Source organism: Antrostomus carolinensis, unplaced genomic scaffold (genome assembly GCF_000700745.2).
Source record: "Antrostomus carolinensis isolate BGI_N321 unplaced genomic scaffold, ASM70074v2 scaffold1994, whole genome shotgun sequence".
In the NCBI taxonomy this organism is placed as follows: Eukaryota; Metazoa; Chordata; class Aves; order Caprimulgiformes; family Caprimulgidae; genus Antrostomus; species Antrostomus carolinensis.
In genome coordinates this window covers 53000-69182 of record NW_010308474.1, presented here as the reverse complement: position 1 = coordinate 69182, position 16183 = coordinate 53000, and the positions used below count along the sequence as shown (strand labels likewise).

The 16183-nt window shown below is 39.8% G+C and overlaps 1 protein-coding gene across 1 annotated transcript in view; it reads right to left on the bottom strand.

Moving 5' to 3' along the window:
* Positions 1-2332: 2332 nt before the first annotated feature.
* LOC104523239 (regulating synaptic membrane exocytosis protein 1) overlaps positions 2333-16183 on the bottom strand; it is a gene marked incomplete at its 5' end in the record, with an annotated part of 63914 nt that continues 50063 nt past the window's right edge. Inside the window, 5 exons of the mRNA XM_010165761.1 lie at positions 2333-2807; positions 3159-3298; positions 4396-4497; positions 6320-6432; positions 9614-9755. Of these exons, the coding sequence (XP_010164063.1) occupies positions 2589-2807; positions 3159-3298; positions 4396-4497; positions 6320-6432; positions 9614-9755 (716 nt within the window). The remainder of the gene's footprint in view (positions 2808-3158; positions 3299-4395; positions 4498-6319; positions 6433-9613; positions 9756-16183) is intronic.

The window sequence follows — 16183 nt, the reverse complement described above, 5'->3', positions numbered from 1 at the left end:
GTACATGATCTTTGCTTCTCTAAGAAAATTTAGTGCCAAATTCTGCTCTCAGGTAAATTTCTATAAAGCATTGTCCATAATGGCATTACAATAGAAGGGCGTATTTCTGGGTTGAAAAAGTGCAAAAGATCAGGAGTTGTTCTCAGGTCTTAAAGGCTCAGCACACACCAAACGGAGAGCTGGTGTCTGGCTCCAACACATACCGCTCTGCTGACCTAGTGCAAGCAGACGCGGCATCACTCAACTCCCACAAGCTGATTTGATTTCACCAGATCGTAAGTAAGTTGGCTAAATTTGATTTTTTTTACTTCAGTTTGCCTGCTTCAATGAGTGAGAGCACAATTTGGCTCCTTTCTCAATGAGAAGGAAGCCAACCAAACAACGACTTTCACCAGGCCTCAGTCTTTGGCCTCAGATTTCAACATACACTATTACAGCGATCAAAAGAACCATAGAAATTACTTATCATTTTACTGTTCCTTAACACATTTCACACAGTCCTGCAGTGAGCAGAATCACAGATGAACCTCAGAACATACAGAGAGCACAACTACTACACTGGACATGAAAAGGAAATTTTATTAAACATGTTTACATAACATGAGTTGGAAGTTCATTTAAAAGCACAGGGGAGTGTTAAGACAAGTGGTCAAAATAGAAAGATACTATCGAATTATAACTAGTTGGTTTTTGGCCACTAAGACAGAACAGGATCTAGTAGTAGTGCACCAATGCTTGAGTTCTTCCTGCTCAGCAGGTCGAGCAGTAACCAATCTGCGCCCTATGGAAAGATGGGCAGAGTAATTCCCACGTGTTGAGTAATAATAAATAGTTCACTTGGTGCAGGCAGTATGTCTATGAATTAAAACCTAGTGTGTACACAGTTTCTACATGTGTTACAGCCCCACAGTAGGAATCTACACCAAAATAGTTATTAGAAGGAATTTGGTCCGTACTACATCACGTTTTCCATAGGGTAAAAAATAAAGTCCATCTATAGACATTTAGCACCAGACTCACAGACCTAGCCTGGCTAAAACCTGCAAAATGTCTATAAGAAAAATGGATGGCTTAGATTTCTTGGTTACTTCAGTATAGTAATTACGAGCAAACTGTACAAGTACATGCAACATACAAGCTGGCCTATGTGGAACTAACATACATTATTAAATAACCTTTTTCATCTCTTTTTACAAAACGTGCATGCAGCTTTGAACAGTTCCAAGTCATGCTGCTCTATTTGTGTGATCACAAAATTGAATGGCCTGTAAAAGGAGGGGAAACATATCAATGCACCTGCAGGAATCTGCAGTTGTTTGCACATTTACAGAATATCACAAGGGATTTCAAGGCCAAGAAGAACTCAAATGAATAAAAAGCAAATTGAAATTTGACTTTTTTTTTTTTCTCCAAAAAGTAAGATATCTTGCGTTAAAAAATCAAGCCTTGTGCTTGCATCAATCTCAAAGAAATGTAAACTAAAATTTGATAAAAACATTAGTAAGTGCAGAATATTTCAACTGGAATTTCCAGTGAAACACTGAACAACTCATACCATGCTCTATCCAGGGCAGACAGGTGCGTCTGAAGCGACACACATCAGAGAAGCCTGGGTACAGCTGAAAGTGTCATATGCTCAATCCATTCCTGGTCGACATTTTGGGAAGTCAAATATACATTTATACACAGAAACGTAAATATTTCCTCTCCATTTCTAGGAGGAAAACTGCATTACCAGTAACGTATTCAATGTCAAAATTAAGACTAAAGCTGCGTTATACCAGTCCCCAGCAGTAGTTGCAGAATTCTTCAAAATTCTTCCATGCAAAACATCATAAACATAAAAGTTCTTATATATAATGCAAACATATCTGCTTTTTACAAAGAAAAAGTGGCACTATGATGATTATTTATTTTTAAGAATATAACTTAGATTGGTCATTTTTTCTGGGTTCCCACATGAGAGACTTGGGAGTCTCTCCTTGGGAGAGAACTGAGAAACGATTTGAACTCGCTGGAATTGTAACTGTGGCTGTTGAACACTTTAACGATGCTTACAGAGATATGCTTCAGCCCTTTTTTGTTTGGTTTAGAAAAAGAAAGGAAGGGTCTCTGTTAGCGTTGTGAGGACTTCTACAAAACTAGCAGAATCAAATGGCAAAAAACTAGTGGAAGTGACAAGTACAGAAAAACTGCTGAAACACCAGGAAGGTAACACTGCTCAAGGGCTCTGTCAAAATGTGAACAATTCAACATTGTTAACAGAGTGAGAGCTTCCAGTTTGGCTCATCTTTGACTTAGGTCAAATCTAAAGGTCCCACTCTCTCTCTCTCTTTCTCTTTTTTTTTTTTTTTTTTTTTTTTTGATCATTATAAGCATCAGTGATAGCCGCTAATAGATTGGCTGTATGTGATATACCTTTGTTCTGTCAATTTAAGCCATCTCTCGACAAACAGACATATTTTTGGATAACTACTACAAGCAAAAACAGAAGTGATTGTCTCTCTCCAACAGTATTTTTTGATCTTGTAAATATCCGGTTCCAATTGGTTATCCTGGGTGACGTTCTCATTAGACAGCACCTGCTACTATGATCTAATGCAGGGAGGCCCGGTTGAACTTTCCAGAGATGACTGGGAAGCTCTGCGTGTCAGGGGAGTCAAGGTTGGATCCACTAGTGATGAAGGTGGAAATAATTTATACCAGCCTATTACCACACTGGACAGATCCAGTTCCTCCAGAAGGATCTGGGCAACTCCCATGAAGCATTTGTGGTCCATTCGGCCATAGTCTCCCCAGACTATTACCTGGAAGGACAGAAAATACAGGTTCAGCATTGTCCTCAAACCCATGCTTACATGTTCCTTCCTGCTGTTATGTGTAATGTAAGGAAAATGTTATTCTTAAGGGTGAATGATTGTTCCCCATTTGTGGGAAAACCTAATGGCAGGACAGGAGTGAGTCAACAAAAGAGAAATGTTTAATACAGCCAGACATTTTGCAGGTCTGAAACCACAAGCCACAAGGAGGTTTGCTGGTATTTATAAAATTAAATGCTTAGTGAGTTGGAATGGGTTTATGCATATTGCTTAAACTTAAGTAAACATGCAAGCACTTGTCCAAATGATAGCTTAAAATAGGACTAAGAAGCAACTGACCTGAAGGACTTTACCCTGTGGACTTTCATCAAAAACTAGTGTCTGTTGGTACAAAGGATCAAGGGTCTTCCGTGCAATTCTTGTCTTCTTCTTAGCTATACATGCTCCATTTTCCAATAAATACACTTTGACATACGGAGCTGCAAACAGAACATCATGAATTTTATGTTTGGACTTAAAAACTTCTACATTGCACATCTGAGCTGGAGGACAAATGCCTTAAAAGGAAGCTGAGTGGAAAGAAAATAACATACACTGTCTTCACTGTATAATCTGAATGCAATTATATTCATAAAATAAATGACACAGCCCATAAGAAATCAATTTGATTTTTAGAAACCTTTAATTTAATGATCTAAGATGTTACTAGCAACAATTCTGTTTCATATCTGTCATTTTAAAAACACTTCCCTTTGCCAGGAGTTAACTGTCACTGAAAGCTACTCTGGAGTCGCTATGTATGTTTCGGGGTCAGAGATGTTCCAAAACAAAAGACACTGATGTTTCATTGAAAGGAATATTTAAAACTAAGTCACTCAGATAACACAGACATTAATTGCTCTTTTGTCTTCAGTTCCTAAGGAGGTTGTAAAGTACCATTTTGGCAAAATGTTATCTAAAACAACTGTTCCAGTTGTCATGGTAATCAGTGGTTGTGTTGGAGATTACACATCTCTTCTAATAAAGATTTCTATAAATAACCAGAACTTCCAAAAATGTTGTTATAAAATGATGCAATATTAAATCTCATTCATTAGACAAATTATTGACACTGACACTAGCGTAACCTGCTGTATTGAAGCACTGTTGTGTACAGAAGACCATGGCATATGGGTCCATTAAGCTGTTTGTTCAAAGCACTTTAATCTGTTCTCCATCTCTTGTTTTGATGTGGTACAAACACAAAGGACTTCATCTACATCGACAAAGCCCCTCTGAGATAAATGAATTGCCTAAGATACGCAGAATCACTTCTGCAAATGTTCTTTCCACAATGGATATTGAGTTGCTGAAAAATCATTGTTGAATGGTGATATGCAAGGCAGATGCAAGGTGGTAAGAACTGGACATTGGCAGTAAGGATATATCCATGCATGCTTTCCTTGTTGAAAAGCAAACCAAACAAATGCACATGTAGTGACAGCTAACGAGGAGTTCAAAAAGTCTCTAATTTCCAGTTCATCAGTATATGTCATATTCTTGTTTTCTGTTCATTTATTGTCTATTTTTTCCTCACCTGGGGTAGATTTGGAGCCAGGTTTTTGTGTGAGGCCACGGGCTCTAATGACTTCTACTTCTAACTGTCCCTTTTTATCCACCATTCCAATCTGGATGTCACCTGAGAGGGAGAAGAAAGAAGCCCACATTTTAGAGAAGCAGTACAGCCTGGGAGACACGGTATAAGAGTGAGAAACAGAAAGACTCATTTGACACTAGTCTGCTGCATCAGTGTTCTTGTCACCTCTCTTCCTGATTCCTTTAATTTCTCCATCCTTAAAAGAGAACTAAAATATATATAGATATATACTTAGGGAGCACAGTGCCCTCTCTTGGTTTATACCAGAGTTCAGTATTTCTGATCCATGGATCAGAATTTACAGCAACACTATGGTATAACCACCACACCTTTAATTTTGCACTGGTGAATTATCTAGAGACTTCCTACCTAGGTCTGCTGCCCCAGTGTGCCGGTCGCTGCCATGTGCTGCCCTTACAGTGGTCCCACACTCACTGAACCCAAATTCATGTGCAGAAATCTCCCCAGCTGCAAGTTTCTGCCTTCAAGATGCAAGAACTGGAAGCATGAAAGCTCCTTGTTTGATGAAGCAGGAAGGAGAATTGCTGGTAGAGGCTTATGTTGAAACCTTCTTCTGTAACTACAATTGCTTGACAGCGTCCTCAGCGCAAGGCAGAGACACGAGCCAGATGAGGCACACAGTCATAGCCCAGCTTCAGAGAATGATGTCCTGTCCTCAAGGAGCTCAAAAGAGGGTTTTTTTTCGGCAAAAGTCTCCAACCAAGCACATGGGTGACAACTTTCCTGTTTTTATCAATGTTCCACAACAGTTTTTGGTGTGAATAAAATGACGCAACATGTTAAAAGCTGCTTTTGCTACTAAATAGTCAAACTTGTTTCCCTGCTTGAGCTCTGACAAATGACATTTCACAGAATCACAGAATCATAGGGGTTGGAAGGGACCTCAGGAGATCATCTAGTCCAACCCTCCTGTTGGACTGTAGAAAAAGGAAACTGCTTAGTCTGAGACCAAGTACTGTTCTGATCTAGATCAATAAAATACAAGGGAAGTCAACTATGAAATCTAAGAGGCCACTTAGAATAAAAAATGCACAGTATGACATGGGCAGCTATGTGATGCCTGTGCAAATAAATGAACTATACGTATATCCATGGAACACGTGAGTATGTGTATATTTGACATGTCAAATCTCATTGTCTAAAAACACACACTCACAAATAGATAGTCCTGAACTATAGAATTTGGGGTCCAGGTTTAGAAAGACAGCATTTTGAAATTAACTGGGCATGAGATTTTCACGTGCTTGTCTAACAGCATAGTAAAGCGGTGTTTATACCTTGGTACTTGAGGTATGATGGAGCAGCAGGCAAGCTTTTTTTATCAATCAGACTTTGCTCGAATAAACAGAGCTCAGTGTTGCACTAAAAATAGTTCACAGAAAAATTCCAACAAGCTTTTTAAAGAGCACATCTCTGTACCTCATATCCAAAATAAAACATGCGACAGGGAACCAGAAGGGGGAGCAATAATACAAACATTTGCAAATCGTCACTAGTGAAAGGATACCACATAGCAGGTCTTCTGAAAATTGCTGAGTGTTTTTTGGGGGGGCCAAAACTTGAGCCTTGAGTAAATAAGGACACAATAATTTTGAGTGGGAAGTAAAGTGCAAGCCTTATCTTCAAATTGCAAATGAGATTAGCAGGCAGCTCACATAGGGAGCCAATACTGTTAATCACCCTGTTTCAGATGCTAGCATACCAGTGACTGTGTATAGGACCTTGAGGTTTACAGTGAAGGAAGCCACTTTGTAAAAGTCTTTTTGGTGCTGTAGTCTGGCAGTGTGTCCATTAGTTAATTTGCTCATTATTAATTTAACAGAGGAGAACATTCTATTCTTACCCATGGCAGGAGTTGCTAGCGTTTGTCGGCCTACTAACTGTGCAGGTCCAAGTCCATCGAGGAAATCACTAAACTGACTGTCAGCGCCCAGCCGTACTCCAGGAAATATTAAGCTGAAGTAAAAGAAAAGCGGGTTAAGCATAAGAACAGGATTAATTTCTATTGCCCTACAGTATTTACCTCAAAAGTACTACTGATACAAGGCAAGCAGCTCAGGATGTGCAACCACAAATTGTTCTGCAGCATCAGGAACAAACTCTCTCCCATGGACCCCAAAGAAGTGCAGTGAAATTCTATGCATAAACCCAAAGCAGTTCTTGCTAAGGAGGTGTCCAGGAGCGATGAAGAGCCTGACAGGTGAATAAACTATGAGTGACCTTGGATGAGAAAATATAAAAAGCCTCATGAAGTTTAATAGCATATCATTCTTCATTCTTGAATTCTTGATTTACCATGTAATACTGTTTTACATCTATACATGCATCCAAACCCCATCCACATCAGCTTCCACATTCCACAAATGTGGAAAACAGATGTATACACTAAATTAATCTGATTGATTCCTGCAGCTGTTTAATGAAGCAGTAAACTGGCAGGTAGTACTAGCGTTGATAGAGCTAAACCTAATGCCACTCCCTAGCCAAAATATTCTAGTAGCCACATCTAGATCTATAGTTGGTACCCATGTGGGGGAAGTGATTAAACAGTAGAAAATCATTCTGTTGGTCACCTTTCTTACAAGAATCTCTGCATTTAACATTCTTCACTCACTGTGATCTAAACCCAGAGCTGCTGTAAACTAACATTATTCTATCAAACTCAAGCAAGTTTGCAGAGCATCTGAGGATTTGATCTATAGCTAAATCACAGAATCAGAAAACCAGAAGACCAGAGAAGTTTTCCAAGCCACAAAGTACAGCACCACACTGAACAGAGCCCGCTGGGATCCCTTTTGCCTATGTCATTGTGTTCTGTTTAAGGAATGTTTCTCTTCCTTCATTGCAGCAAGATATATTGAACTGTTTCACCTGAGTTTTGTTATCTGCCTCCTTTGGCCCATTCTCTTGGGCTTCCCTTCAGAGTTACTGTTAGATATTGGTGGTGTTCTCACTTCACTGGCCTCACTGTTTCTTTGCTCTTGCCAGGGATTGGAATAGAGTTATGGAGATCAGGGACAGTATTTAAAGCTAAGGTCAAGTGTGAAGTGGGTTTGCAGTCAGGAAATGAAGTTGAGGTATACTGTCAGGAAATGAAGTTGAGGTATACGGATCATCAAGAATTGACCAGAAGAGCTGGTAACTCTAGCAAACAAAAAGTCTGGGACAGAAACATAGTGAAAAGTTAGGGAGCTGGTGCCAAAAGCATGGATCAGAAAAGTATTGAATAACGCAGGACAAATGTAGTCAGATGTGAAGAAATCTATCATATAAAAGCACTGAGGTAAGAAGACTTGTCAGAGGCAGAATTGGTGCTGGAGCAGCAAGAGATGGGGAGCAGGCAAAGGAGCTAAGGAGACAGAAACAAGACATAAGATGCAGATAGTATGACTACCAGCTTATGATAGCTCACTTTACCTTGAAGATGGACCTAGTTCTAAAGGATAATTTTCAAACTAAGTCCCACAATGCACACTCAACCTGCAAAATATTCCAATGAGAAGTAAGCACTCGGTTTACCTTCCAGGCTTGCTCTGTTCACTGCCTTACTCAGAGACTGATTCTCAAGTCAACACTTTAAAGCTCTACCTTGCAGTTTCTCTTCTCCAGATGCCTGCTGTAACCTCCAGATCCAGACCTTGGCTGCCCCAGCCTTGCCAAATCTGTTTACATGCCCTGAAGGTGGAGCAGAGGATTAGGCTGTTCCCTTGAAAAGGTCCTCACTGCCAGGCTCCCACCTCTCCCATACTGCTCACCAGAGAAACAAGCTCCCTCTGCTCCTCCTTAGCAGGGTCCATTTCATCTGGCCCTTTGTCACCATGGTGAGTGACTGATGCCTTGCAGACTGACACTCCAGCCTAGAGAGAGGAAGGAGGGTGGCAGGGTGGACTGTTGAAAGCGTAAAGGTAATGCCCTACCATCGAATCATACTGGGAAAAGTACTGTGATATTTTACTCTTGTCCCTCATTCTTTATCTGATGTTTATCTACTTTGGTTTTGAGTTATATATGATGAAGCCCGTTTTTCTTGCATGGCTCTTGCAATTCTTAGCATTATCATAGAATCACAGAATAGTTTTGGTTGGAAGTGACCTTAAAGATAATTTAGTTCCAACCCTGCTGCAGTAAGCACAGATATCTTTCACTAGATCAGGTTGCTCAAAGCCCCATCCAATCTGACCCTGAATACTTCCAATGATTTGGCATCCACAACTTCTCTGTGGAATCTGTTCCATTGTCTCATCACTCTCATTTAAAAAAAAAAAAAATGATGGTGGTGAGATTATCTGATGATGGAGAAACTGCACCTTTACACAGCTCCTTGCCACCACTGTGCCTTATACAATGCACAGTAACAACTGTGGTAACATGGCAAGCATATAAAAAGGTGAAGCCAAACAAGTCCCAATCTCTTCCTTCTTCCAGGTCTATAGGGTGGATTTGCCTAGCCTCTGTTACTACTTTTGTTGGAAGGCATCTTCTAAGAATCACCTTGTGACCACTGTGCCTTGGCAAACGCAGGGGAGTCCCATTGAGTGCTGTGAGGAGACCGGAGTATTCACTCACACTTGTGTGTCAGATCTTCCTTTGTTCTTTCTCCTTTCCTACACACTGAGTCACTCAGCAGTGAATGAAACCAGCTGCCCCATTCCCCACAGTTTTCTGCCTGATTTCAGCTGATGGGGCAGCTGGACTCTGGGTTTACAATTCTCAGTAAGAGACTTGGACCAGCTCCAAACTAAACTTTCTTTGTATACAGTATTACTGAACGGAGTTTCATATCACAGGGATTTACATACAACATCTGAAGTTTAACTCCAAGTTAATCCAAACATAACTCAAAGAAAAAGTACCCCTATGTTTTGTTTTGAATGCACTCTGAATTTAGTTGTCTTTTGATGAACAATATGCCTCGCTGGATGACAGGAAAAATGTGAAACCCTAAGATGTCCTCTTTCAATTTCAGTTTTCAAGAAATTTGTGTTATGTAGCTCAGTTTTGCAAACGTTTCAAGAGGATGAATCTCTACACAGAGCTATCCCCTTCGGCCAGAGCTGGGACCTCTGTTCACATCCCAAGTTTTCTCACAAAGACAGGAAACTTCTCCTACATTACTGATATTTTTAATGCCACTTACTTGCCCTCGGAGCTATAACTATTTATGCTGCCATCAGTGGATTCCCGACTTGGCTGTCGAACCATACGACTTCTCATCTCTGCTGCCATTCCTGTCTCTGTGCTTCTCTGTATCGTGCTCTTTAGCTTCTTGTTGCCAGCCTCTGAAAGCAGAGAAAAAGAAACCATAGTTAGAATAACAACTTAGAGTAAAGCCTTTGTTTGCAGTTTTCCCCCAACAACAGTGATCTGACTTGAGCATTACTATGGAATAATACAAAAAGACTATTCTGGTCGAAGAAGGAATCTCTCTTCAGTTGCAAACTGGCAGTGGCATCTTTTCAAAAGGGCTGCAACCTGAAAATCCTTGTTAGGGCAAACTGTTAGAAATCAGGTGTCTTATGAATAACCTTTATACAGCTGGAATGCAGACAGGACGACTGTGATAGTATCTGTTAACCATATACTCGGTAAGGCATCTCTGGTCACCCTGTTAGTTAGGTTGAGTGACTACAAAAGAAGTTACAAGTCTCACAGAGAAAAAAGTGGTGGAAAACCTCTTCGTGCATTCAACAGAAAGATGTTAAGTACTAAAATACTTAGTATCAAAAATATGATAACTTGTTTTGACCCAGCAAAATCTTACTTTTCACCACAGAAATTCTTCAAAGTAAACAATGAGCTTTACATGACTTCTGATCTCAACACTTCCTAAATAGAATTAACCTTTTGGAGTATCCATGTGGAAGATGATGGACTTCACAGAGTCTAGGCTTGCAACTAAACACTAGAAAGTAACGTAAATCTTGAGAAATTGTTTAAAGACTTGATCCATTTGGAAAAGCTTTCATCACACATTCTTTAAAATGCAATTTGAGTTCCACCTGGAAGGTTTGGTGTTATCCTTGAGCAAGGAGAGCTTCTGGTCCATTACAAGGGTGGTTCTGACCTCAAGGTGCAACAGACGATCTACAATGAATTCTGCTGTTGCATGGGAGAAATTACGCTTCTAAATTATGATACTAGTTCTCAGAGACCTTAACTGAAATACTCCCACCAAAGTCTCTACGTGATGTGATGTTTTCAGACTCAGTGTCCTGTTTGTTTTGATTTAGTTCAGCCTATCATTCAATGGCTAACATTACTTTCTCACAGGAACTGGTAGATTTTTATGAAGTTTCACGTAAGTCCATGGAAAAACATTCTCCTGCATTTGCCCCTTCATTTCAATGCCCCTTCATTCACTGTCTGCAAAGTTCCTGCTTCCTTTTCACAGTCGGCTCAGGGGAACACCTGAAAAAGTAAATGTTTCTTCCACCTTCACCTGCCGTGGAGACTGAATTGCTCTAAAAAAAATTTTCACTTTCCTATTTCACATGGACATCACTGATAGTTGAAGCTGGCAGATCTTGATCTCTCTTGACATAAAAGTTATGGCTTTGGTAAGCACCACATGGCCTGCCCATTGCTCAGGGTGATTAAACGTGCTGTGGAGAATAGCGGGTCCTTGCAGAGCTGGTGGAGGGCAGGGAGAAATCACACAAGACAGAACAGCTGCCCCCACCCCAATTTATCACAGTAACCTCTTTGGAGTTAGCAGAAAGATAGCAAACATGGACAAAGTGAAAAAGAAATAATTCATATATTGGGCTAAGAAAAGACAGTGCTATAGCAAATGGGGCTGTGGTTTTCCTCTCAAGCCTTCTGGACTGGTGGTTTAACTTGTGGCCACCCAGGAGCAGGGAAACTAATGCCTGAGTGGAAGAAATCAGCTATTTCCACAGATCCTTTACTCCCTTCTGAGGCAAACAGCTCCAAGGTTTTGCTGCGGGCCACTGCAAGTCATCCAAATTCCTGATCCATAGTTACCTGAAACCACCTTATTCAGTGCTGCTAAACATGAGGTAGACTAGGCTAGACAAGGTACAGCAGGCAGACCAGGCTCCACTCTTACACAGTGCAGGTGCCTGTGGGAGGTATTTCCTGGAACTTCAGTGACTCTGTATGTAGAAAATCAAATGCTACATTTTGGACCTGAGCTTTATCTTTAAAAACAGATTTTGTGCCCAGCATATCAACATTGAAAGGTAAGCTCAGCATCACAAATCAATCAAAAGGCAGCCTAGGATGTATAACCCACATGCAGAGCCCTGTGCCAAAGCAGGATTCTCACATTTGCCACCCATGTTGTTTTGTGCCTCTCTTTCTTGCTGGGATATGTCTGAAAGTGCCTCTGTCCCATCTGCCCCCACAAAATGGGTGAGATTATTTGTTTTATCCCCTGCTTTCTTTTCTGGAGCCATCCAGATCAGGAAGCATGACTGGAAGGACATAATATGGTAGAACATGGAATGCACACAGATGAATAGGGTGGCCTTGAGTATTCACAGCTCAGGAAAAAGGAGTGATGAGACACTAAAGATCATCATGACCCTGGCACAAACTGGGAAAGAGATGTTGCTCTGTACCACCTGGGCAACACAGTGGATGCTGAAATTTAACACGAGAGCCAGGCTGTTAGAAAAGCATAATGAAGAACAAATTCATAGAAATAATCACTGTAAAAAAAATCCATTTACTAAATTACAGAAATTAATATTTTATCTTTGAGCCACAGTACATATTGAAAATAGCAAGTGTTTTGTTTTGAAAGAGTAATTCTGTATTACCACAGATAACATTCACGTCGCTGCTTGAACATAGTTCTTTGCTCCACAGATTTTAAATGCACAGATCAGGAAGTAGAAATCCTTGTGCATGTCCATAAGCAAGTCCACAACCTTGTCTCACTGTGCTGCAAGTACCAGATCGTGTTTTTCTGAAGACCTTTCAAGTCACTGCTCCCTGTCTTACTTCACTGGATTCCACTTTTTTTTTTTCCCAACATTTTTTTCAGGTAGAAGATTAAAAAAAAAATTGCCTCCTCTTGTAATTGCTACTAATATCCACAATGTTTCCTGGGAAAAACTATGGAGTCCTCCTGCATATTTCATTTTATAACCTCAGTCTTAATATTCTGCAGTACAATCAGAAATATAACATAGAAGTAACCCATGACAAAATGCTAAAATACATCAAGAGTTTTATGGCATAAAGAGAATTAATTGCTTTTGCCCACAAATAAGAACTAAACCACACATTGCACAGGTTTTGGAAGTTTTAACTTTGGTCAGTTATGCATATCATATTTTTTCATCCACTTATAGCACAAAAGGTAATAAGAACAGTTTATCTGGTTGATGTACTCCTGTAAACTTCTCAGCAAAAACTCATTCTGCAAGGGAGGGAGGTTGTTAGTGTACAGCCGAGATGGGAGCAGTTGTTATTTCTAGAGGCACTCAGGTAACATGAAGTCACTCTGGGGTATGACTTCCAGTCCTGCCTCGACTGCACAATGATACAGGATCTGAGCAACTACCAGTGTTTCTCCTTCTCTTGATAATGTGGGGGGTTTTTAAACTTTAATTTTCATCTTCTATTACTTTTAATCTAGCAGTTCTGCATGTATCTTTGGAACTCTGTCTCTATATGAACAGTACAAGTTCATAGAATATTTAAGTTCAATATCTATGCTATGATATATTGCGAAGATTTTCTACTCTTGTCTGGGTATCTATTGGAGAATGCCTGATCATGTTCCTGATTTTTGTTAGTTTGATATGTACAATTAAATTTTGTAATATGTTACAGTTATTTGCCTGCACTGTGTAAATTACACTATACTCATTGTGCAGACTGAAGATAAAGTGGCTCTATACTGAATACCATTTAGGGGCAAAATTTATTCCAAGCTGGTCTGTATGCTTCTGTCCACAGTGTCAACTGTGTAAGGCTTTCTGCGTGCATAAATGCAGACTGATGTGCATAAATTGCATGTAAACACATAGTTTAACCAGTACAAGATAGAGAAAAAATACTACAGAGCAACTGTGATGAACATTTTTTGCAGGCTTAATAACCAGTGCAAAAGTATCAAAAAGCAGCCATCTGCAGCTACAAAAGATACACACCTTGTAAGCATTTTGCAATTTATCAACAGCCTTGTTGTAGCACCCCTGCTGCAACACACTCATGAGTGTGTGCAACGTGCAATTCCAGTCTACCTATTATAAATATAGCCTGTAGTGATTCCTTTTTAGTCTGTCAAGAAACCGGTCCCTGATTTGGTTTTCTCAGACAAAAGTAAATTAATGGAGATCCTGATCTAAGTAACGATGAAGAGCAAAAACCAAGTTAGTGTATGCATTAACTTCCATTTGCACAAAATATCAATGCAATTGATGTATCCCAAATTTCTGTACTTCCCATCGCCTCCAAGTATAGCAGCCAGGAGCAAAACGTTATTGACAAGAGAATTATATTAACAAGAAAGGCTCAGTGATAGTATCTATAGAACTATGATGGCCTACTAGAGATACCTCAAGGCTAGCTTTACATTTCTAAAGGCATCCAATTCAGAGGGGATAATGCCAGGACAAACAGTCCAAAATGACTTGTATCCATGACTGCTCTTAGCAAGGCCTGATTGCACAGGGCATCACCATTGGCCTGGCTTTTCCTCTGGGTTCCATGTGGTGTGTGGAGGCAATTACTACCTTTTGCTCTTGTTTCAGTATAGCAAGTCTGAAATGAACAAGGGGTAATAGTTTTAAACTGGAAGAGGGTAGATCTAGATTAGATATTAGGAAGCAATTCTTTCCTGTGAGGGTGGTGAGACACTGGAACAGGTTGCCCAGGGAAGTTGTGGATGCCCCCTCCCTGGAAGTGTTCAAGGTCAGGTTGAATGAAGCTTTGAGCAACCTGATCTAGTGGAAGGTGTCCCTGCTCAGGGCAGGGGGATGGGAACTAGATGATCTTTAAGGTCCCTTCCAACCCAAACCATTCTATGATTCTATGAAATAATGGGAGGGGCTGTGCATGGCCTGCTGGAGTAAAGCTTTTATCCTGTGATGCCAAGGTGTGTATTACATGCCATGGGACAAGGCTAGAGGACATACAAGAATATGCAAGGACACAAGCTTGGCAACTTAGTCAACAGGACAATGTTAAGAGACCTCTGCAGGGCAGAAGAGGACAATCCTGACTTCTATGTACTGCCTACAGGGAGAGATGCCTTGAGTCAGTATTTCCCAGATTCATACCTGAGGGCAACTAGTTGGGTAGCACCAAAAAAAAGAAGGAAATTTACATACATGCAGCACCTGGGTGTGTGGCATGGAAAATTTGTGATGGGTTCAAAAGAACGCTCCAGAGAACAAAGCATACATCACTGCTAAATCCACTATTAAAAGGGATAATAAGAAAGGTACTATGAATACTCAATGTCATTGCACGACTCAAGGGCAAATTATTCACGGTATCAAGCATGCTCATGCATCCAAAGAAAACCTAAAAGGACTACAGCTCCAAGCCAGCTCTGACTGAAACCTGGCAGGATTGTGACCATATTGTTGGTTTGCACACTGACTGTGCGAGACACCAACAAGATTATGCCAGCTGGAATAGTCAGGGTCATCCTCAATTCAAAGGACTATAAAAAGAAAAGCCAAGGGGCACATTTCCTTCTGGTCCTTTCTGATGTGTTACTTATTTTACAACCTCAAATCTGGCTGCTTGGAGACCTGCTGAGTTCTAAGTTCTGCAGCATCCCACTCACTCTGCATGTAGCACTTTTAAACAACAACAACAAAATATATTTACACATGAATTGACAAAAGGCCCCTTGGCTTATGGTCCTAAAACAGAGAAAGAAAAGAAGATGTAATTCAAACAGCATTTGTTCTTTTACATGTGTACATCTCTCAGATGAACTCAGCAGTAGATTGATCTCAAAGACTGAAAGTGAACAGTTACTAAGGACAGAAGATAAATAGTAAAAAATATGACATTTTAATACAAATGTTTACTAGACTTTATACTCCATAATACTCCACTGTATTTTCCACTCTGTGTATTCTATTATACACTCCTGAATATATAATGGTATTTATAAAAAGCCATCTGAAATATTGCAGTAATGGTCTTTTAAATATTTCCTTCAGCTATCACACACTATATCCAAAGAAAGGAGAAAGCAGTTTACATTCTGTGGTGGTAGAAGCTGAGGTTTAAAATCCAAATCCAAAACAAGTACTTTTTCCCATTTCTATTTATTAAAACAAATCCACAAGCAACATTTATACTAGTATAAATAAAAAAATCTTCTAGAAAGAATATTCACCTTTTCAACTGTGATAATTTATCAAGATGTATTTTTTTCAAGGCATTTGGAAAAAAAAATATGTCATAACTGTATTTATAAATTCACACATTCAGTTGGCAAACCAATTTAATTCCCAATATTTTCAGATAACAAAACAGATAGTGCAATTAGTCCACTAGTATATATCTTTTCTTTTTTTTTCTTGCACATCTAGAGACAAAGAAACAAAAAGCACCAATCCTAACAAAAGGAGACATCACTGAAATGCTGTTAACAGTTACTAGTAATGCTTTGGTGTAATTTCAGCCAGTGTACTGCAGAATCTCAACATTTGACTCTGTTATTAATTGGAAAACAAACTTACCAGTTTGCACTTAAGATTTCAAAGGA